This window comes from Sorex fumeus, unplaced genomic scaffold (assembly GCF_029834395.1).
Source record: "Sorex fumeus unplaced genomic scaffold, SorFum_2.1 ptg000005l, whole genome shotgun sequence".
In the NCBI taxonomy this organism is placed as follows: domain Eukaryota; kingdom Metazoa; phylum Chordata; class Mammalia; order Eulipotyphla; family Soricidae; genus Sorex; species Sorex fumeus.
This window is the reverse complement of record NW_026606062.1, coordinates 7365508-7390136: the sequence shown is the minus strand read 5'-3', so window position 1 is coordinate 7390136 and position 24629 is coordinate 7365508. Positions and strand designations below refer to the sequence as shown.

The window sequence follows — 24629 nt, the reverse complement described above, 5'->3', positions numbered from 1 at the left end:
TAGGAATGCTACCCGCAGGAGCCATAGCACAGCGGTAGGGTGTTTGACTTGCACACAGCTGGACCAGCTGAGCTGGGTTCGATTCCTCTGCCCCTCTCGGAGAGCCTGGCAAGCTGCCGAGAGTATCTTGCCCGCACGGCAAAGCCTGGCAAGCTACCTGTGACGTATTCAATATGCCAAACACAGTAACAACAAGTCTCACAATGGAGACGTTACTGGGCCCGCTCGAGCAAATCGATGAACGGAAGGACAGTGCTATAGGAATGCAATTAGCAAAATCCATGCTGTGCAGGGCCAAAGATACAGTACAGCGATTGAGACGCTTGCCTTGGCACGTGGCTGATCCCAGTCTGATCTCTGCTCTCTAGGCAACAGCAGAGTAAGCCCTGAGCATGGCCAGGTGTGGCCCCCAGTTCCCCTTTCCTCCCCACAGGCTCAGAGAACCTGCCTGGCAAACATAAGACCGTGAATTCAAATTCCCCGTATTCCACCTGTGCCGAGCGCAGTCTGGGCACCTCGACCGCGCCTGATGGGTGTAACTAAGGCCAGAGCCGCAAGCACTTTCCAGGCGCTAATAAATCGTGCGTCAACTCTGCACACAAAAACAAGTGCAGGGGCTGGAGCGATAGCATAGCGGGTAGGGCGTTTGCCTTGCATGCAGCCGACCTGCGTTTGAATCCCAGTATCCCATATGGTCCCCCAGAGCACTGCCAGGAGTAATTCCTGAGTGCAGAGCCAGGAGTAACCCCTGAGCATTGCTGGGTGTGACCCCAAAACAAAAACAAACAAAAAAAACCCCCCAAAAAACAAACAAACAAACCCCCCCCCCCAAAAAACTAGTGCAATCCCTGGTGAGCATAGCTAAAAGTACAAGCGTCAGGAAGTGCACTCTGTAAGCGCTTGTGTGAGTGCGACAGTGCCCCCCACAACGGTAGATCGTACGCCTCAAATTAACAGTGCTCGCCCTGGGAGCATGGCACAGCACCCATACAAAGCAGTGCAGAGCCTGTGAACACCTCAGCCAGATGTGTATGGAACCTCCCGGCCTGCAACACCACCCAGACGACAGGGAAAGGCTGGCCAGAGATACAGCACTCTCCAGCTACGGCGTTCTGGCCCCAAACACCCCTGGAACGCGGAGCCAAGACTAAGCCCGAAGCAACCTCTAGGCGTGACCCCAAGACAAAAAACCCGGGAGACATATAAACAGGTGAGCCTGCGCTTTGCACGTGAGAGGTCTGGTCTGGTACCTGGCACTGCACGGTCCTGAGACAAACAGGAGTAACCCTGGAGCACCGAGCTGGGAGTCGTCTCTGAGCACAACTGGGTATGACCCCTGAAATATGAAATGCAAAGGGTGGGAGGTGCTTGCCTGGCAGGCTGCTGACTCCCTGTGGCGGCCGGGCACTGAGCACAGAGCTAGGAGCACTCCTCACCACCAGGAGGTGTGGCCCAGATGCCCCCCCAATAATGGTCAGAATATAAGAACGAGGGATGAAAGAACCTAAGACATATTTCAGCTGTTCTCGTGGGGCCCGTTGAAATAGGTCTTTTAGTTCTACCATATTACTGTTAATTATAATGTACTTATTGCACCCTTCACAAGACAGTAACTTACAAAAAGGGCATAAAATATCTTGTTGATCACTGTAGCTCCAAGAGCACATGGGAAGCTAATGAAGACTTCACAATGACTCCGTAACGAACACATCCATGTAACGGTCTCTTGTTTCTGGGCTTGGGGTGTGGGCACACTTGGTCAGGGTCTTGGGCAGGCTCTGTGCTTGGACCATGCGATGCCAGGAATAGAATGCAGGACTCTGGCATGAAAAGCATGCACTCAATCCAATGAACTATTTCTCTGCCCACAATCACGGAACATTAAAAATTCTTTAATGACTAGCGTTTGATAGATGTGGTGACCGAGAGGTAAAAAATGTCCTGGCTGATATTTAATTTGTCTTCCTCAACCAATAAAAGATGTAAGAGGTTGCTCTTTTAAGTCAATGATAGAATCCATTCAAGGCATTGGGATAAAGGTCAGTATTGCAGAAATAAATGCACCAATTAGGTTACTGGGAAATGACTGGCCTCCGATTCTAACCATTATCAAGAACTGACTGTGGAAAGTTCCAGATAAATGAGATACTCTACACTAATCTAGCTTCTAGATATTTGAAACATTCTACCATAAAGAATCGTAATTTCATATTTTTTGTCATTCGGGATAGAAATCTTTTTTAAAAAATGTACTTCAAGTTTACATGCCATTTAAAACAGCTGAATGTGCTGGAATTTAAAAATATGCCTAAAACTCAACTATGAATAACTTTGTAAACCACAGTGTCTTCATTTAAAAAAAAAAAAACAATAAACAAAAAACCTTTCTCAGGGGGTCAGAGAGATTATACAGTGGGTCAAGTGCTAGCCCTGTATGCAGTCACACTGATTCATTCATCAACTCAACGGATTCGGGTTCTTTCCATTTTTGGCTACTATGGGTAATGATGTGAAGAGTATTTGTGTACGTGGGTTTCTATGACTGCCTTCATTGCTTGAGGCTATACAGGAGGAGAGGAATTGCTAGGTTATGTTGTTCCTGTTTAACCTCTTGTAGAAATTTTACATTTCTGTCAGCAATACATTTGTGTTCAGTTTCTCCAAATTCTTGCCAATACTTGTTATCTACCTTACTATCAATATTTTATTTATCCGACAATAAATATTATCAATATTTTATTTATCTGTAGCTAGACAGTTACACCCACCAATTGCCATGTAATCCCACCAACGGCCAAGATCCAGAGACTATCAAACCAAGCTCCTGGAAGAGAGAACTAGACCGAGAACTCTTCCTGTCTAGTTCTCGGTCTCAGAGAACCCGGCAGGCTAACGAGAGTATCCTGCCCGCAGATATATGCCTGACTGGGAACACCTGGAAAGGTGACTAGAGGCTGTCCTAAAAGCCTCCATCCCTCTCAGAGAGCCTGGCAAGCTACCGAGAGTATCCCGCCCGCATGGCAGAGCCTGGCAAGCTACCCCTGGTGTACTCGATATACCAAAAACAGTAATAATGATAGTCCTCATTCCCCTGACCCTAAAAGAGCCCCAATATGCCATTGGGCTACACCAGTATGTGACAGGGACGAATGCAGACGTTACTGGTGCCTGCCCAAGCAAATCAATGAACAACAGGATGACAGTGATACAGTGATTTACCCAACTGCATATGAAATGATATTACATTATGGTTTTGCATTCCATTTTCTTAATTACTAGTAACAGTATCTTTAAATCTACTTATTGGCACTTGCATATTTTTGAGAAATATCAACCTATTTTTAATTGAATTATTTGTTTCTTCCTCAGATAACTTTTTAAAGGAAAATAACACCAAAGTTGTGTATATGTATTATACATATGTGTATATATCTATATATGGGCATATACATGCATATATGTATTTATATATGTATGACATATAATAAGTAAGATTTATGATTATAAAATCAGTAGAGGAGAAAGAAACAATTGAATGAAGACTAAACGTTTTTGGGGGAGGGGGTGGTGATTTGGACCAAAGCAGCGGTAACCAGGGGTTATTCCTGCCCTAGTGCTCAGGAACCCATGAGGTTCCAGGGATTGAACCTGGAACTCCAGCACACACAGCGCGCACCCAAGCCCTTTGAGCACTCATTTAGGTCCTGAAGATTTGACCTTCTCTTAAATATCTGCAAGTCATCACTGTAACACTGTCCTCCTGTTGTTCCTCGATTGGCTCGAGCGGGCACCAGTAACATCTCCGTTGTGAGACTTGCTGTTACTGTGTTTGGCATATCGAATACGTCACAGGTAGCTTGCCAGGCTTTGCTGTGCAGGTGAGATACTCTCAGTAGCTTGCCAGGCTCTCCGAGAGGGGCGGAGGAATCGAACCCGGGTTGGCCAGGCCAGCCATGTGCAAGGCAAATGCCCTACTACTGTGCTATTGCTCCAGTCCAGTCATCACTACGCTATCAATTATTCTATCACACAGGGCTGTGGCGGTCTAAGTGACATGAGAGCTACATGCCTCTATTCTGAGTATGGCGTCATGGTTTTACTTCCGAGACCTCCCAAGTGTGCTCAGGAAGTGCAGAGGCCCCACCTGTGATTCTCAGCCAGCCGGGTGGGTGGAAATGCAAGGGTCTGAGGACACCGCTGTTCGGACCTGCTGTGCCAGGAGTACTTGGCCACCCTGACAGTGCTGGGGGACTATGTGGTGCTGGGAAACAAACTTGGGTCGTCGGGTACAACTTCTGAACTCTTTCTCGTCCCACACGGCAATACTCTCTGTTCCTGACTCTGGAATGACTGTATAATTACCAGTGTTTGTCCATCCTTTGGGTTACTCTGAAGTATAAGGGGAAATGTATTTGTTAAAATGAAGTGAATTTATTATTGAAATCCTTTTGCGCTATATAGATTTACCACCACGTACAAATGCTATTTTCATTTAGAGTGGGAGAAACAAGGTTTTGTGAGTGTCTATGCCGAGTAAAATCATCTGGGGTGGTAACAATTCAGGCCGTCTTCTGTCTAAAAAGCATGAGATTTTAGAGTGTATGTTTAACTCCTTACCCTTTTACTTCTTTACTACTACTGCTATCACTATTCCTATTTTGCTTTCTGATTCTCAGCTGAATTTCTAATAATTCAAGGCTTTTATTTAAGTAGTTCTTCTCACTAGTTATATACCCAATTCACTAAAACTTAATTAAAAAATAAAACTTCAGGGCTGGAGAGAATACAGGGGTTAAGGCATTTGCCCTACATGTGGCTGACACAGATTCGATCCCTGGCACTGCACTGCATCTGGTCTCCTGAGTCCCTCCATGAGAGATCGCTTAGCAAAGTCAGAAGCAAGCCCTGCACACCACCAGGTGTGACGTCAAAACAAAAACCATATTAAGAATATTCTAAGTATCAATATTATTACTTTTTGTTAAGACACTTTAAAACTGAGTATAGGGGCTGGAGCAATAGCACAGCGGGTAGGGCGTTTGCCTTGCACGCGACTGACCCGGGTTCAATTCCCAGCATCCCATATGTTCCCCCAAGCACTGCCAGGAGTGATTCCTGAGTGCAGAACCAGGAGTATCTCCTGAGCATCGGCTGGGTGTGACCCAAAAAGCAAAAAAAAAAAAAAAAAAAAAAAAACTGAGTATAGGTGAGAAGACCCTGTACTGACAAATACTGTAGCACAGTAATACTTATGGCTTATACATATAACAGTGATAGACACCAGTGACTATTTGTCCTCTGTACAACTTATTTTACTGATATGATATGCTTCAATTCCATCTGTGTTGCAGCAAGTGACATGACTTTATTTTTTTTTTTCCTTTTTGGGTCACACCCAGAGATGCACAGGGGTTACTCCTGGCTCTGCATTCAGAAATTACCCCCAGCGGTGCTCAGGGGACCATATGGGATGCTGGGAATCGAACCCCAGTCGGCCGCATGCAAGGCCCTACCGGCTGTGCTATTGCTCCAGCCCCAACTTCATATTTTCTTATAGCTACATTGTAACCTTTTGTCTATATAAATCAAAACCTCTTGAACTATTCATCTGTAGTTGGATATCTGGTTGTTTCTATATCCTGGCTGGAGCGATTGCACAGCGAGTAGGACGTTTGCCTTGCACGCGGCTGACCCAGGTTCAATTCCTCCGTCCCTCTCAGAAAGCCTGGCAAGCTACCAAGAGTATCCCACCTGCACGGCAGAGCCTGGCGAGCTCCCCGTGGCATATTCGATATGCCAAAAACAGTAACAACAAGTCTCACAATCGACATGTAACTGGTGCCTGCTCGAGCAAATACATATGTATGTAAATATATAAAGACACATTTTTGGCATGTGCTCTACAACTGTTTCGTAATTGTGCTTGACAATATATACCATTGTATATATTCAAAATAATGACTTTAAACACAAAAACTGATGACTTTCAGAAGTCTTTTCACTAAATATAATGAACAGTCACTTTTGTTTAGTTTTTTGGTCACATTCAGAGGTGCCCAGGGGTTACTCCTGGCTCTGTACTCCGGAATCACTCCTGGCAGGCATGGGGGACTATACAGGATGCTGGGGATCAAACCTGGGTCCACTGTATGCAAAGCAAGTGACCTTACCTGCTATACTATCTCTCTGGCCCTCAACAGAGCTATTTTTGACATAAAAATAAAAGTTCTGTATCACTAAGCACATACAACAAATTATGACTGATAAAATAGCATTTAAACTTATTTCCAAGTTCTGAAGAAAAATTTTAGCACATTAAAATCAATCTTATTGCTCCATTTAACTGTGCTCCACAGCAAAGGCAGAAACGCTAGCTAAGAATCTTACCTCCGGGGCTGGAGCAATAGTACAGTGGGTAGAGCACTTGCCTTGCAAGCAGCTGACACGAGTTCAATCTCGAGCATCCCATATGGTTCTCCAAGCACAACCAGAAGTAATTCCTGAGTACAGAGCTAGGAGTAAACCCTGAGCATCGCTGAGTGTGACCCCTCCCCCCCAAAAAAAATTTACTTCACTCCGGAAATCACTGTGTCATCCCAAATTGTTAGGAAATAATTTCCTAAAATATTCAATTCTGAATTAAAAAAAGGCAGCAAATATTGAACGGAACCTGAAGTGTTCAGTTGACCTGAAATGAATAAAATATTTTCTAACAACTTTCATGTAAATAAAGCACATACATTTGAAACAAAAGACGCACGAATATCACTGCTATGTCGAAGTCATTTAAACAATTTTATAGTCTGAGTGATGTAGATAATCTAAAAAAGGAAGCTTTTGAGGTTGTTTTAATTTAATGGTAAGTTACTTTACAGTTCAGAGAAAACAGCATAGCTGTTTAGATTTTCTGATACAAGGCAGAAGTACATACTCATTACATACCATATACTTTTCCTAATATATAATCTGTGGGGCAAAAAACTGCCAACCAATCGACTACCAGATGTCATCTGCTTAAAATCAAGCAATGAAAAACTTTTTGCTAAAACTTAAATGTATACATGCTGAATTCAACCTCTTCTGTGTTCTTCTATATAAGGCTGCAGCCAGAGCAAATTATCCATGCCCCACAGCAAGGGCAGAAAAACTAGATAAGAATCTTGTTTCACTCCGGAAATCACTGGAAGGCTCACAGGACAGAGTTTTCACGAAATAAAAGCTCTAGGAATCTCTAGATAATACCTCCTCATCACTCTCAAATGGGAAAAACAACCCAGGGTCAATGCAAAACAAAACTATCAAACTAAAATGACAGGCACTATAATATAATCTCCCCAAATCAAAGAGGGCTGGTAGGAATCGAAGTGATCTGAGGAACATGAACCGTTTTAGCATACTTCACTGATTTTACTAATTAGAACGAAAGCTGCTACTCTCTAAAAATGAATGCAGCAAAGAGGAAACAAGCGCCCTGGCAAGCTGACAGCTATAGAACACATTTGTTTCTTCACTGCCTTGCAGTCCTTGGGCTGGGAGCTCAGACTAAGTCAATATGAAGAGGATTTCAGGATCAACAGCAAGCAGGGCTACTGAGCCGGTAAGATGACAAGCGTGGAGAGTAACAAGCAAAGAAGAGGTAAGTATCTGGCAAATAAATAGAGTTAAACTAAAGAGGTTTTTCCGCTTCAAAAACCATGTCATTAGAATCTTTATTTTCTATTCAGTGATTTAAAACTAAAATGAAAATTTTTTTCAATGTTAAGAAGATATAAATTTTGTAATTATTAGTTTTCATTTATCCTAAGAATCTAGAAAGATTAAAAATGCACTATTTAAAGCAAAAAATATAAAGGTTCAAATTTGATAGAAAGAGAAAAACTAGAAACTATTTGCTGCAAAAATATATTTTGAATGATGAAATTATTAGAATCAATTACTTGGATCTTGGATCCTAGTAAAAAATTTTTTTTCTCCCACTATGAAGAAATTCTACAATGTTTAAGGAAAATGGCATTCATTCATATCAGCATTAAGGTGAACCTGATCAGATTCAGAACCCAATTCCAAGTAAGAATTCCTAGCTGGTAAATCATTTGTTTAGACCTTAGATGGATTTCCAGTGCTTCTAAGTGTGTGAGTTTAATGGACCAAAAAATCTTATTCAGAACTATTTAGTACTCTGATGTTTCTGTTTTCCTTTACATATTCTAAAGTACACATTCAAGGGTCAGGAAACCTTTAGATTTTTAGTATGATCAAGGCAAAAATTAATGTAGCTCCTATTTCATCAATTGAGGCATATCAGCAATCTATGAATTAGATACATTGTCACAAGTGCACAAAAGACCTCTGGAGAAGAGAGGGATGAAGCTGCAAGGTTTTAAAACTGTTTCTGAAAATAAAGAAAATTACATATATATATTTTATCTAGGAAGAGCATAAACATTGGCATTGAATTCAAATATGACTTGACCGCTACACACTCACCAAAAAACCAAAACCAAAACCAAACCCAAACTAACAGTCTTTTTTGCTTTCTCTTTTTCTAGCCACGGGTTTCCTCCACTAAACCTTCCGAAATTTGAGCCTCCGCAGAATGCTAAATCGTTGGCCACTACCTACAGACATGGACAGAGTCATGTACGCTCTCATTTTGGAGAATTTGATTTTTTTCTCTGAGAACTCAACCTGGGCTTTGAATGTGTGTCAAAAGTACAATGCCTTAAAAAAAAGCAGATGACCAGTTTAGTTTCTGACCATGCTGGCCATTTTATGGAACTGGATCAAATCACTGAAAAGTAGCGAATGGCTTTCTCTCACAGAATGTCTGAACAAAAACAAATTCCTGAGCACATTTTGCAGAGTTCACTGGATCGCTTATTCTCTACTAACTGGTCTGGATTACAGACAGAAGTGACACCAGGTGAAACGATGGAGACTGGCGGGGAGCAGGGGAATAAACCCCGCTGGGCAGTTCTCTTGATATTCATGGTGATAATACCGACAATTGGTGGGAACATCCTCGTCATTCTGGCTGTTTCGCTAGAGAAAAAGCTGCAGAATGCCACCAATTATTTCCTCATGTCCCTGGCAGTGGCCGACTTGCTGGTTGGACTGTTTGTGATGCCGATTGCCCTCATGACAATAATGTTTGGTAAGTATTTCACCCAAGTATTCTTTGTTCCTACCATCAAATCACAAAGTTATTACTTATTAGTGGACTGGGCACTCATTTAATTTTTACAGACGGACTATTTACTGATGATACAGGATATAAGCAGCCCCTCTTTTTTTTAAATTATTATTTTCTGTGCTCGATAATCAATTTTAAAGAGCAAAAATCAATTCCTTAGAAATAATTATACTTTCTGTCAGCCATCAAATAAAATTATGGGAAAAGCCATCTAATGTAACAATACTCAGATTCCCCTAAAAATTACAGTGAAGAACCGTCTTGTACTTTCACTTTTTCTACTGTTCATACTTCTTTTCTTGATAAGATAAAGTAAGACTGACAAGACTGACTGGTAAAAACAATTCTTACTTCTGTGAGAATTATGTACTGGGTTAAATATGAATAATAAAACATTTGAGTTACTATCTTGCAAGTGAGAACACTAAAGCCCAAATTTAAAATAGGGATTATTCTAAAATGCCTTATTGTATCTTTAATAGTCTGTGTACTTGAGACACACTTGTCACATTAAGAAACGTAAAGGAAAGGGTCTGGCTCAAAGTGTCCCTGCGATGATCCCTGTGGGTTGGAGATAGAACAGCAGGTAAAGTGCTTGCCTTACTTGCTCTGTACCCAGGTTCGATCTCAATAGGTCCTCTGAGCACTGCCAGGAGTAATTCCTGAGTCCAGAGCCAGATAAACCTTAAGCATGGCTGGTGTGACCCAAAAACTATAAACCCCTGTTTAATTTTTATTATTTCTGGCCATCTATGTTCTTGATATATATAAGAGAAAACAAACTTTCTAGTCTGATATAGTACAACAAAAGCTAGGTGACTGCAGTAATAAAAAGAGTCATGCTGTTAAAATGATATAAGTATGGTTTCTGATTCACACATATAACCTCTAGTTATAGAATCAGGACATATACAAATAATTCTGTTAGATGAATTATTATGAGGGCGCACAGAAATAGCGGTTAAGAATGTATTTAATGTATTTTAATATTGGCTTAAAATGATATTCTATTAACAAAGAAAGGTGGTGATGTTTCTTGGAAGTATGTTTATATTGTAAGATAAAAATATTTTAATTACAGAAGCAGTATTTTTAACTAAATACATAATAAAAAGCTAAAAAAACCCTGCCATTTGAATTGTATTCAGGTTAAAAGGTTAAATTTTTGTAACTATAGAAAACTAAGATAAAGTATCCAGTCCTCAAAAAAAAAAAAATCAGATGGTGATGGCTAAAACTTTCCATTCTGCACAATTTACCCAGGCTTTATTTTAGCTCTGGCTGTACAAGCAGTAATGAATAAGGTTCTATTGCTTAAATCAGACTACTGACAAGCATTGTTTATACACCCTCTCATTTATAAATCTGTAATTTTTTGAATACTTGATTACTGCACAGAATTGTGGAAAATAAAACATTTTACTACAAAGAAGAATGTAAACGACCTTAATAATCAATTTAGTTTACATACATGGTCAACATCTTACAGGCATCCGATCCAAGCTCTTATCTCCATCCACGTAATAGTAGCTCAACATATAAAATCACACTCTTGTTTGGGTTTGCTTCTGGGCCACACATGGTGGTGCTCAGGGCTTATCCCTGGATCCGTGATAAGGAATCACTCCTGGTGGGCTTGGGGGACCAGACGGGGTGCTGGAGATCAAACCTAGGTCAGACGTGTGCCAAGTGCCCAACCCGCTATACTATCACACTCTCTGAACCATGCTGTGCTATGATACAGAAAAATGACATAATGCTCACCTCATACTGTCATAAAACTTAGTTGGTATAGTAAATAAATGAGAATGATTTATGTAGAAGCAAAGTTCAACTTTAAAACACATAATTCCATAAATACAGAACATAATAAGCAAAATACTAATGCAGGTACTAAATGAGCCGACAAAAGAAAGCACACAGATTCCACAAGGAGTTTCCACTACCAGGATTTCCAGCTACCAAAAACCAAGTTAAAATTTAAATTCAGGGGGCCAAGATGGATCTTTTAGCAAAACAGAAGAAAACCTGACACTTTAAGTTGTGGAGCATCTACTTCCTTTATGATTATGATATGGTTTAACTGCATCTTCTTCCCTAGATGATAATTTTGGGGGGGGGGGGGCACACCCAGCAGTGCTCCAGGCTGGCTCTGGGCTCTCCTCCAAGGGCTCGGGGAACCATACCGGGTGCAAGGCAAAGCCCAACCCCGCTGCACTATCACTCTGGCCTCTGGATGATAATTTTACAATTATAGGGCTGGAGCGATAGCACAGCGGTAGGGCGTTCGCCTTGCACGCAGCCAACATGGCCGACCCGAGTTCGATTCCTCCGCCCCTCTTGGAGAGCCCGGCAAGCTACCGAGAGTATCTCGCCCGCACGGCAGAGCCTGGCAAGCTCCCCGGGACGTATTCGATATGCCAGACACAGTAACAACAAAGTCTCCAATGGAGACGTTACTGGGCCCGCTCGAGCAAATCGACGATCAACGGGAGGGCCTTTACCTTTACCTTTATTCTTGACCCCAAAATAAAATCTTTCGTAGAACTGGGGCATTTGCCTTGCACACGGCCCACCCGGGTTCGATTCCCAGCATCCCATATGGTCCCCCAAGCACCGCCAGGAATAACTCCTGAGTGCATGAGCCAGGGGTAGCCCCTGTGTGTTGCTGGGTGTGACCGTTCCCCCCCCCCACAAAAAAAAAAGAATTATTGCATTAATATTAATTCACTATTTAAAAAATGACTTACTTTGATTTGGGAGCCACCCCTGGTAGTGCTCGGGGCATACTCCTGGTGGAGCTTGGGGAAATCCTAGGTGCAGGAGATGGAACCTGGGTCAGCAGTGGGCATCAATGCCCTGAGCACTGTACTATCACCCCAATCCCTAAAAAATTATTTATTTTAGACCAAGTATATGAATAATAACTGCTGACCTCTCACATTCACTGTTAGAAACTCTAGACACAGGGGAGCGGTCCTCATCCACTCTAGTTTTGGGGATACAGTCTCACAAACTGATACATATTAAGAGTTTCTAAGTTACATTTTTTTGGGGGGGGCCCACCTGGAGTGCTCAGGGGACCAGATGTGGTGCCAGGGATTGAACTCGGGTTGGCTGTGTGCAAGGCAAATGCCCCAGTTCCAAGTTAAGCATTTTTAAGAACTTTCAGAAGCAGGAGCAGGACTGGAGAGAGAGCTCGAAGGCAATGTGCATACCGAGGTTTGATCTCTAACACAGCACGGCCCCCAAAGGACAGAGTGGGGAACAACCACAGCACCAGCGGGTGTGACCCCGAAGCCACACTAAATACGTAAATAAACACTGTCCACTGTCCTCCCGTTGTTCATTGATTTGCTCGAGTGGGCACCAGTAACATCTCTATTGTGAGACTTGTTGTCACTGTGTTTGGCATATTGAATACGTCATGGAGAGCTTGCCAGGATTTGCCATGCGGGCGAGATACTCCTGGTAGCTTGCCAGGCTCTCCGAGAGGGGCGGAGGAATCGAACTAGGATCGGCCCGGGTCGGCCAAGTGCAAAGCAAACGCCCTACCCACTGTGCTATCGCTCCAGCCTAAATAAAAACTAAAATATATAAATAAGAAGCTGGAGTAGAGTTTATTTTGGGCGAGAGCTGGCAGTGGCACTCCTGAGTTGCTTCTGAGGATAGTACCTGGGTCCCTCCCAGCCCCGCTGGGGACCCATGGGCAGGAGTCAGCCTCTGACACATAAAGGATGTGCTGGAGCCCCTGAGCCATCTTCCTGGCCGCAAAAATCCATTTTTGTCTCTATACTATAGAGATACTTTTCAGGACTTCTGAAGTGTCTACAGTTAGCTTTGTTTTTATTTTGGGGTGTTTGAGTCATACCTGGTACTGCTAGATAACTGACTCTGTGCTCAGGGGTCATTCCTGTGGGTTCCACACGGCAGGATTAAAGCAGGGTCAGCTACATGCAAGGCAAGAGTTGTAATCTCTGTACAATTACTGTAGCCCCAAACAAGTTGTCTGAATAGTTTTGTCAGTAAACAAAAAAATTATCAATTGAGTGATGGGACTGATCTCAATATAAAAGGAAATTTAAATGAAACTCACACAGAAACTTTATAATAGCTTATTATAATCTAATAAAATTAATTTTTTTAAAAAAAGGCAGTGCAGGAGAAATGCAAAATGTGACTCTTACATGAGGAATAGTTTATAAAATGATTATTAAAAAATTATAAACGTGTTCTCTGAATCTCTAGTACACCACAATTATGACTGGCATAAATTGCCTTTCAGATGAGTTGTCTTACGCTGCCTTTGTGCGAGTGGACACTGTGAGAACTTTGATTTACTGAATCGGTGCCATGCACAGAGCATGCTGTACTAGCCCTTTCCGCCACCTTCCCGGCTTTACCGTTCGAACTTTTTTACTGTCTGGCCTAGATATCTAATTCCATCACATAGACTAGCTTTAACATTAGATTTAAAAGGTCTACATTACAAAGAGTTGAATAGGATGCAAAGAAATAAGTTTATCAAATGCTAACATACGAAAGCTAGGAAATACCACAATTTAAGAAGTTCTTGGGCCAGGGGAGGAGGGCAGAAGGTACAGCAGGTAGGACATCTGCCCTGCACGTGGTCGATCCCTGGCTTGGCACCCCATATGGTCCCCTAAATCCCATCAGGAGTGACCCCTGAACACTGCAGAGCCAGGAGTAAGCCCTGAGCACCACTTCCCCAGCCCCTGTCTCAAAAAGATTCTTTGAACTTTTCCTTTTCATTAAATGATTAAAATTGTAACAGGAAAAATAACATTTAATGATCCACGAGTCATGTATACAACCAAGTTCTTTTTCTTTTAGGTTTTTGGGCCACACCTGGCACTTCTCAGGGCTTATTCCTGGATCTGAGCTCAGGGTTCACTCCTGGTGGGATCCAGGGCTCATGGGGTGCCAGGTATAGAACCGGTATTGGCACCATGCAAGGCGACTGCTCACCCTGCTGTACTCTCACTCTGGCCCCTACAATCCAAGTGTTAAGCCCTATCTCAGAGATGTAGACATATGCTAAAACTGCATGCCTGGTAGTTAGAAGAGGGTGTACTGGTTTGCCTGTTGGTTTAGGAGTCACTTTACAGAATTTAGCCACTATTTCCCCCCTGCAGGACTACCTGAACCACAGTCCCAGTTCCGTAAGGAGACTATTTCCGAATAGTGTGGTAGTAATAAAATCTTTATGAACTTTTCAAAAAAGTTGGATTAATTTAGTTAGGTACCTAAGCTGGCTTTTCAAAATGTTTATGTTTTAAAATATATTTCCATTAACACATGCATGTATTGTGTGTGTGTGTGTGTGGTTGTGTGGTTTTTGGGGCCACACCTGGCGATGCTCTGGGGGCTATATACAGGGTGCTGGGGATTGAACTCGGGTCAGTTGTAAACCAGGCAAGCACCCTTCCTGCTGTACTATGGCTCTGGCACAGTAATCCATTTTGAAGATGTTACAGAAGATGCATTTAAAAGGAAGAAGGTAGCTATGAGTCTTAGAGTATTAAGGGCAAATGTTTATCTATAACACTAAGTCTTTAAGACTTTATCTCTACAAGATTTAATTACTGTCTTTTAAAATCCCAACTGTGATCAATAGCTCTGGCTGTAGCTCTAGGCTTGTGTCCTAATCTAGAATTGCAGAACAGTTGTAAAAGAACCCTCACCTTCAGGTTTCCAAACAAGAAATCATGTTCAAACAATTCTTTTTTACTCTAGACTCTTATTAGGTCATGTCCCAAGGTCCTTTTCCATTGATAGAAAATATGAATATACTGGTTACCAGGGTAGATAGTAGATTAGATTCTTTTCTTCTAAACATATTTTTCTGTAACATTTTGTTTTAGAAAGTCTCCCTTAAATTCCTTTCAAACAGGCATCCCGAGAATCTACCTATACCAAAACACAGAAATGCGTCTTCTAAAACTCAAGACAAAAACCTTTCCCAGAAGTCTTCTGAAGCAGTATTTTTCAAATGTTAATTTGCATACAAATCACCAGGGATCTAGTTAAAACCAAAATTTTATTCAGTAAGACCTAGGATGAAGCTCAAGAGAATACTTTTGTTCTAACAAGTTCCCCAATGATATAGATTCTTGCTGAAATGAAGAACACATTTTAAGAAACAAGGTTATAAAAACCAGTTTTAATTAACATTCTACTTTTCACAAATAATTTCCCCTCCCGCACCCAAAGAACTACTTATACCTGAATAAACTCATCTGCAAAATCGATGATATAATCTCTAAGGTCCCTTTCAGTTCAATGACTGTAATTTATTGTCTCCACTCCTTATCCTCACTTCTAATTCATGAAGGAAAAAAAGAGTCTGATTACAGTATTTAATGAAAAAAACACAAATCACCTTTATTCTGGTTTTGGGTCATACCCATGAGTCAGGATTTACTCCTGGCTCTGAAGGTGCTCCAGGGATCACTCCTGGTGGTGCTCAGGAACTATATGAAGTGCTGGGATCAAACCCGTTCGTTCAACCCCAGCTTGGGCTATCTCTCTGCCCCAAATAGAAATCACATTTACAATAAGTTGCTGAAAAGAGAACCATATACAAAGCAATCATTTGTCCATTTAAAATAAAAAGTCAGGGGCTGGAGAGATAGCACAGCGGGTAGGGCGTTTGCCTTGCGTGCGGCCGACCCGGGTTCGATTCCCAGCATCCCATACGGTCCCCTGAGCACCGCCAGGAGTAACTCCTGAGTGCAGAACCAGGAGTAACCCCTGTACATCGCCAGGTGTCACCCAAAAAGCAAAAAAATAAATAAATAAAAATAAAAAGTCATGCCTATTTTGTTATTTTGGTCTTAATAAGAAATATCTTAATATTTCTAGTAAGAATTTCTGGGCCAGAGAGACAGTACCGGGTAAGATGCTTCACATGCAGCCCATTGAGGGTCGATCCTGGCAGTGAATGTGGTGCCCCCAGCACCACCAGCAGCGACCCCTGATCAGAGCCAGGAGTAGGTCTGCTGTGACTCCAAAACCAAAAGAAAAACAAACAAGCAAACAAAAGAATGTCCCATACCAATTCTGAGAAGGGAAGGCGCCGAAAAAGTTGATTTGTCATTTTTTGGTGGTGTCCAAATATCTTTCACGGAAATCCTACCTGACCTTAGAAAACCATATGTAAATCTATTGTATTTAATAGAGCATATTCAAGTCTTCAAGTTTTGGCCTCTTAGGGCCTGGGATGGTAATCTCTCCCCATTCCCAGGCTATATTTTAAAAGTTCACAACTAAAGGATCTCAGTACTCTAAATCCTGAGGTAATTTTTTATTCAATTATCTCAGTCATTTCCCTTCAATTATCCCAATCACTACCTGTCAAAGACAGACTGATACACTTTGGGGTAAAAAGGAAAGGTTCTATTTTTATAGTAAGTATGTAACAACAACAAAGAATTTAGATACTCTCTAAATTGTGTGGTGTTAGTTCTTCTATACAGGAGTACAGTATATATTCTGTTCATATCAGTCCTAAATGCTTGTGTGTATAAAATGAATTCCAATAGAAATTTTCTAGGGTTAGCTAAAAAAAATAAAATTGTAGTTACTGTGAAACTACAAACATACATGTAACAGGCATACGTAAAATATGCCTGTTATTAAAATCTATATATGGGTGGTTACCCAAGTAAAATTTATGAGGAATTAAACTGAATAGCCAGTCAATCTCCAAAACCCAAAGAAATTTTAACTGGGGGGGAAGGGGTAAGGGCCAGCGTACACCCCAACGCTTAGTGCGGTGCTAGGAGACCAAGTGGGGCCAAGGACAGAACCTGGGGCTCTTCCATGTCCTCGGCCCTCTAAGCCGTCTCCTGCACAGGAAATCACTATCCTGCAAGTGCTTATGATTATAAGGTACACAGTAAGTGCCTTTTTGTAAGAGTTTACACTATTATTTAATTCTTACATATATGTGAGTGAGTGTATATACTTGGGGTGGAGGGGTCATACCCAGCAGCTCTCAGGGGTTACTCCTAGTTGTGCACTCAGGAATCCCTCCCGGTAGTGCTCAGGGGATCATATGGGATTCCTGGAATCAAACCTGGGTTGGCCGTACGCAAGGCAAGTACCCTATCTGCTGTACTATCACTCTGGCCCCTGATAATTTGTTATCTTATTTTTTGGCTTTCTGGGTCTCACCTGGTGAAGCTCAGGGGTCACTTCTGGCTCTGCATTCAGGAATCACTCCTGGTGGTGCTCGGGGGACCGTATGGGATGCCAGGGATCAAACCCAGTCACTCACTGCACTACTGCTTTGGCCCTCGAAAATTTATTTTTAAACCAAAAATCTGCACTGTTCATTGCCTCCCCAGTACTTGGGAGTAAAGCAGTGAAAAAGGAAAGGACAACAATCTCATTTCCTCCAGGATCATAATCGAAGCCATTCGCTTTGCTCATTATATCAAGATGTAATTCTGTGGAAAAAGAAAACTCGATTTGGGCCCACAGGGATGGGAAGGCATTCACCAAGTCCCCAGTTTGAAATTCTAAACTCCACTGTACCCCGCGACGCTGCCCACCCCAGCACTAACCAAAGATGGCCCTGGTGGCCCCTCAGCAGCATTGCTGGAGCAAGTGGAACCAGGGTGGTCCCTATTTTCAGAGCACTGCAGGGGAAAGCCCCTAAAAGGGAACTTCAAATCATCGTTTCACCAAACCTAAGTGTGCAGTAACAAAGACTATGCTGCCAGTTACTCGTGGAAAAAACCTAAAATCCCAGAGAACGTCATTCTTATATTCATTTTGCCACATTACGTTGCTTATTCTACAAGGTCAAGGTCAAAGGTTTTCTCTTGACGTTAACAGCTTTAAAATAGGGTGGACTTTTGTTAATGTTTTTTGAATAACAAGGTTAAGATCTAGTTGTAATAATTTCTTAACGATTATAAAAGAAAAAAGAAAGAAAAACAAAACCAAAGCCCCAAGGTCAAAATCATGCTGCTAAAAATTGCTGCTATAAATTGTTGGCATAGAGGTTATAATTAATTTACAAAATAGAATTCAAAATGCTTTTAATAAGTAAGCCTGAGAGGTAATAATGGGGGTTAGGGGCCTGCATCTGCTATACGCAGCAGACCCTGTTTTGGTCCCTGGCATCGCTGGGCATGGCCCAACCCCGCTGCCCCCCAAAAGGTAAGTACATAAATATACTTAATATTACCGGTTCCATTATGTGAAATTAAATGCTGCAGGGGTTAAACTGTAAAATTTCAGAGAAAAATTTTAAAAACTTAAAAAAAAAAAAAACACACAACACAAACCCAATCCCTGCATGCTGAAGTTGCCATTTTGAAGAATGTTTGTTTTTCTTTCTTTCAGAAGTGATGTGGCCCCTCCCATTTGTTCTATGCCCCGCCTGGTTATTTCTTGATGTTCTTTTTTCTACTGCATCCATCATGCATCTCTGTGCCATTTCGGTGGATCGATTCATAGCCATCAAAAAGCCAATCCAGGCTAATCAATGTAACTCACGAGCTAAAGCACTCATCAAGATTACAGTGGTGTGGTTAATTTCAATAGGTATGTGTCAAAAATTAGGTTTGGGCGCTATATAGTCTTTTGTTCCATCTGGTAGCAAAATGCTGTCTGGTTGGCAATGAAACTCAGCAGGAGAGGTCCTGCAATTCACTCACCAACCAACACAAGCAAACTATGTCATTAAACTCATCATGGAGTTTCTAAATCATGCTCTCAGCACAAAGTGTGAAAAGGTAGTCGAGTTCATATGCTAAGAAAGAACCACAGTTGTGTAACGAGATGTATTTGTGCTCTGGTCTGTGGGGAAGGAGGATGGGGGTCCCAGGAATTAAACGCAGGGACTCACACGTGTAAGGTGGAGATACACACCGTGGTCCTGTTTTAATTTTGACGTGTTGGCAGGCTAACGCTGCAAAGTTGTGTTGTTGCTGGGCCATACCTGTCTCTGCTCAGGGATTCTTGGTGTGGTTCATGGTACCCTGTGAGGAGCCAGGGAGTGACACTCAGGCTGACAGCACCCCAGGCAAGCTCCCCACCAGCAGTACCATCTCTCTGGCCCCTGAAAAAGTCTCATTTGTCAACAGAGCACTAAGGGATACATAAAACACAGAATTCCAAATTTAATTAAAGTAACAACAACAACAACAAACTAAAAAATACATTAAAATAATATTAACTGACAAAAAATAGGAAAGAGGAGAAAAAAGGGAAACCCAAACATTTCCCACGCAGGTATCAAAGACCGTACATTCATCTCGGAAGCCAAACTGTATACACTAAAAAAGTGCCTGCTTAGGTGTTTTGAAAATGAAACAGGGAAAAGGAGGGTACTGGGTTTCTTGGCGACACCCAGCAGCTCAGGGGCTGCCCTTCCTGGCTCTGTACTTAGGAACAACAGTGGTCATATCCAGCCCTGTTTTGAAATGTTGTGCTTTGTTTTGGGGCCACACTCAGGGTGCTCAGGGCTTGTTCCTGGCTCTGCACTCAGGCATCACTCCTGACAGGCTTGGAGGATCATATATGATACCAGGGATTGAACCCCAGCCAGCCAGGTGCAGGGCAAGCGCCCTACCAGCTATACTATTACTCCAGCCTCTAAAATTTTTTAATCAGAAGTTTTGAGAGATTAAAAAAAATGATCTGAAACAGTTCACAGAAGGAAACTGTGTTTCTTCCAAACGGATTTTTGCTCTAGTCCCCATCTCTGCATCCACAGATATCTACAATAAAAATACACTTAGCATGAAGTATAGCATAAACTGTGGAAAACCTTTATGTCAAAATATTCTCAATTAGTATTATCAACAATAGTTTTGACCAGCAGTCACTCTTTCTCACTAAAATAGAGGAAAAATCAAGGGAGATATGCACATTAAAAGGAAAACAAGAGCAATGTGTGACATTTTAATCAGAGGAAAATCTAACAAAAAAGACGCTGAAATAAGTCATTCCTGAATAATACCAGGCTCAATTCTATTTTGAACAGTTTCAGAATTTTACTTAAGATGGCTTCTAAATGGACCATGGATGACTTGGGATGCATGATTATACTTAAGTTCATGGAACTTAAAACTAAGGTGTTAAAAGAATCACAAATAGAAAGAAGTTATGAGAAGTGATAGCAATGGGGCAGTGGAGAGGAAGGTTAAAGCAAGGTGTCGAAACCACTGAGGAAGTCAGATAAATGTCCTGGGGTTTGTCAGTGAACTGAATGGAGAAAACAGTAGTGTAAATAGACCTAACAGTGTTGTTTTTTTTTTTAAAGAAAAATGCATGCAAGTCTCCTTGGAATTAGCAGCACAGAGCAGGGGTCAGCTGATGTTTTCTGTAAAAATGCAAGATAGTTTTAAAAATATACATAATAAAATAAAAATTAATGAGTGGGGATGTCTATGTTCCAACAACAGTTTATCGGCAAAAGTCAGGGCTGACCTCAGGCTGTACTTTGCTGACCCCTAGTGTAGAACAACTGGAACACATTCCTCTGGTTTGACCATAAACCCCAGGAGAAGTAGGAAATGAAGAAGTATTCTCCATTCCAAAGGGCTTGAGGGGCTGGACTGTGGGCGAAGGTAGGGCGCTGGCCTGCATGTGGCGGACCAGGGTTCAATCCCGGCATCCCACATGATCGCCTGAGCACCACCAGGAGTAATTCTTGAGTACACAGCTAGTTGTAATCCCTAAGTATCACCAAGTGTGACCCCCAGAAGAAAAAAATTAGGAGCTGGAGTGATAAGTACAGTAGGTAGGGCATTTGCCTTGCACGTGGCTGGCCCGGGTTCAATTCTTAGCATCACATATGGTCCCCCAAGCACTGCCAGGAGTAATTCCTGAGTGCACAGCCAGGAGTAACCCCTGTGCATCGTGACCCAAAAAGTCAAAAAAAAAATAAAAATTTTTTTTTCCCCCAAGAAAAAGAAAGGTACTGAGGAAAACATTCTTGACAAGAGCTCTTTCTGGAAGTTACCAAAGAAAGATGATGAAGTATTTTCAGATTAATAAAATACAAGGATTCTAAAAATCAGTTAATTTAGGCTTAGTTTAAAATTAGTTGTTATTCAAAGGGAAAAGGTTCAGGCTAACCCTGCTGACCTAATAACAAAGCTGCTTCATAAGCAAGATCAAATTTAAATACCTACTTCCTAGTATTTAAAGTATTAGAAAAAAGGGCAAGGTACATTTCTTTCCTATCTATTAGAGGAAATTATTTTTTAAAACAACAACAATGAGAAGCCAGAGAGCTAAATCCGGCAATGCATGCCCACACCCTTATTTAAAAAAATTAAAACAAAGACTGACTCCTTAGGGTCTCACCACACCAAGTCAGAGAGATCACAGATAAAATTTTCTTCTAAATAAAGCGGTGCAAAGTCCAAAGGAGACAAAATGAAAATCTATTTAGAGATATTATTAGAATATACTCTTTAGAAATCTAACGTGGAATACATCAACAAATAAAACCATCGCAAGGAATGCAGAATTTAAAAAAAAACACTTATTATTTCATGGATATACTACAGTTTTAGGGAAGCTTTAATTATAAAGCTGGAATCAGTAACCAATCTCTGTTTAAAACAGCAAGTTTGGGGCTAGAGAGATAATACAGTAGGTTGCACGCGGCCGTCCTGGGTTCGATCCCTGGTACTCCCTATGCCACGCCCCACCCCCACCGCTCTACCAACAGAGATCCCTCAGCGCAGGGGTAAACACTAAGCACAGCAGGGGTGGCCCAAACCCCACCACACACACACACACACGCGCGCGCGCGCACACACACACACACACACACGAAAAAGAGTCACAGAGCCTACAATCTACCCACCTTGTTTCCTCTTCTTTTAGGCATTGCTACTCCAGTCCCTATCATCGGAATAGAGAAGAATGTAGAAAACCCAAATAACATCACTTGTAGGATGACAAAGGACCGTTTTGGCCATTTCATGCTCTCTGGCTCACTGGCTTCCTTCTTTGCACCCCTGGCGATCATGATCGTCACCTACGTTCTCACTATCCGCGCTTTACGGAAGAAAGCTTACTTGGTGAAAAACAAACCACCTCAACGCCTAACGTGGTCCACGGTGTCCACAGTGTTTCAAAAGGAAGAAAAATTCGGCTCGTCACCTGAAAAGGTGGCTATATTGGATAGCTCTGGCAAAAATAGAACTCTGCCCAATTCAAGTGACGAGACACTGATGCGAAGAATGTCGACAGCTGGAAAAAAGTCAGCGCAGACCATTTCCAACGAACAACGAGCATCGAAAGTTCTAGGGATCGTGTTTTCCCTCTTCTTGCTGATGTGGTGTCCTTTTTTCATTACAAATATAACGTCAGCTGCATGTGATTCCTGTAACCAGACTACTCTCGAAATGCTTCTGGAAATATTTGTGTGGATAGGCTATGTGTCTTCGGGAGTGAATCCTCTGGTCTATACCCTCTTCAACAAGACATTTCGGGATGCATTTGGCCGATACATCACCTGCAATTACCAGGCTACAAAATCTGCAAGAACTCTCCGAAAAGGCTCCAGTAACATCTACTTTCAGAACTCCATAGCAGAGAGCTCTACTGTCATGACACAAGGCATGAGGAATGGGGTCAGTCCTGCCAGGTACCAGAGCCCAGTGAGGCCCCAAAATTCAAAAGTTCAGTCTTCACCAATCGTTCTACTAGATACACTTCTCCTAACCGAAAATGAAGGTGACAAAACCGAAGATCAAGTCAGTTACGTATAGCTGATGGCGTAATTTTCATCTAATACACAGACTACGATAATGGATATGCATACAAATGAATCAAGGATAATGTAAAGAACTTAAAGCCATGTACCAAATCATTTATTTAGGAATTATATATTAAGATTTTCAAGTTTTATTATTCCATAAAAAAAAAAACCACAGCACAGCTGCTGGAATTTGGGGTCAGAGCAATAGGACAGTGGGTAAGATGTTGGTCTTGACTCAGGTCCAATCCCCGGCACCTCATATGGTCTGAACCCACCAGAAACGATCCCCGAGTGCAGAACCAGGAGTGAGCACTGAGCATCGCCGAATGTGGGCCCCAAAACAAACAATAACAACTACAAAGATATTCCACTGAAGTAAAATTAATAAATTTCAGGCTTAAAAAATAAGTCATAGTAACAACGTGCTAAGTTTCTACTTGTGTGTATATAAAGCTGAGCTAAGAATGAAATAAGCTGTGTAGTGATCTTTTCTTAAAATATACATATATGATACAGAACAATGGTGAGAAGAACAGGACTGAAAAATATGTAAAAAATGATCACATGTGGAGTAAGCTTAGGCTGAGACTGCCATTTATAGTATGGATTAGTAGACAGCAGTCATGATTTTACTTTTGATCAGGAAACTGTCTTGATGGTTAATAAGGAGGGTAGAGCAGCTACCACAGAAAATAACAGCCGAGGGTCAGAACAATAGTACAGTGGGGAGGGCGCTTGCTTTGCACGTGGCCAACCTGGTTCAATCTCCGGGCACCCCATATGGTGGTCCAAACCTGCCAGGAGTGATCCCTGAGCACAGTGCCAGGAGTAAGTCCTGAAGACCGCTAGGTATGACTCAAGACCCCCCCCCAAAATAAACACATAAACAAAAGCCAAAAAATTTCACAAAATAACAGGGCCTTAGAACTAATGCTAGTTACTAAATAGCTGATAGCAGGGTATCAGAGATGAGTGGAGAAGAAGCAGGAAACAGAAGAGAACGTAAACGAAATCTCTCAGGTACTTGAATGTTCCTTATTATGTCCTTAACATGCGCAAGCTAGGGGCATGGGCTCTCGATCGAGAATCTTAATCTCAGCGATCTCCTAAACTGACATCACGAATTCACAAATTTTACGAATCACTGGTTGAGCTTCTAGAATGCCTTTTTTTAAACAAAAATTTTTTTAACGTACTCTTTATAGATCTTTTTGCATAGCTAGATCTGGGAATAAACACATCTATCACTTAGCTAGCTGACTGAAAGATACTTGTCTAGGTCTGAATCTCCTCATCTATATTTTCTAGAATTCAGAAGAGAATGATAACACATATAGCGGGCACTCTATATATGGCTGCCAATATGATTTACCTTTGCTAGTTTGCTACAATATTTCTATAAACAGTGAACAAATTTAGGTTGAACAAGTCTGCAATGAAGACAGTTTATGTACTGGCCTTCCATTTTCAGACAACCTACTGTGTAATCATTACAGCTTTCCAAGCAAGTCAGTTTAAGAAAATTACTTCAGACGGAAGTGGTCGTACAGGGAGCAGGGCACTTGTTTTAAAAGCAGCCAAGTCAGCATGACATGTGGTTCCCACAGGCACCGCCAGGACTGATTCCTCAGCTCAGGAGTGATCCCTGAGCACAGAGTCAGGAATAAGCCCTGGACA

The 24629-nt window shown here is 41.8% G+C and overlaps 2 protein-coding genes across 2 annotated transcripts in view; one reads left to right on the top strand and one right to left on the bottom strand.

Moving 5' to 3' along the window:
• The window catches only part of PSMD1 (proteasome 26S subunit, non-ATPase 1), an 88934-nt gene that overhangs the window by 33243 nt on the left and 31062 nt on the right, over positions 1 to 24629 (bottom strand). The window lies entirely within an intron of this gene.
• HTR2B (5-hydroxytryptamine receptor 2B) lies at positions 8737 to 22962 on the top strand. Its single transcript, XM_056120792.1, has 3 exons — positions 8737 to 9154; positions 18572 to 18772; positions 22073 to 22962. Exons 1-3 carry the CDS (start codon positions 8806 to 8808, stop codon positions 22960 to 22962), a joined length of 1440 nt encoding a protein of 479 aa, XP_055976767.1. The 5' UTR covers positions 8737 to 8805.

Bases quoted from the DNA above. Each gene is read 5' to 3' on its own strand.
- HTR2B (XM_056120792.1), top strand. From the start codon at position 8,806: ATGGCTTTCTCTCACAGAATGTCTGAACAAAAACAAATTCCTGAGCAC. The intron at 9,155-18,571 runs GTAAGTATTTCA...TCTTTCTTTCAG, and splicing joins CCTCATGACAATAATGTTTG to AAGTGATGTGGCCCCTCCCA. The intron at 18,773-22,072 runs GTATGTGTCAAA...CTCTTCTTTTAG, and splicing joins GGTGTGGTTAATTTCAATAG to GCATTGCTACTCCAGTCCCT.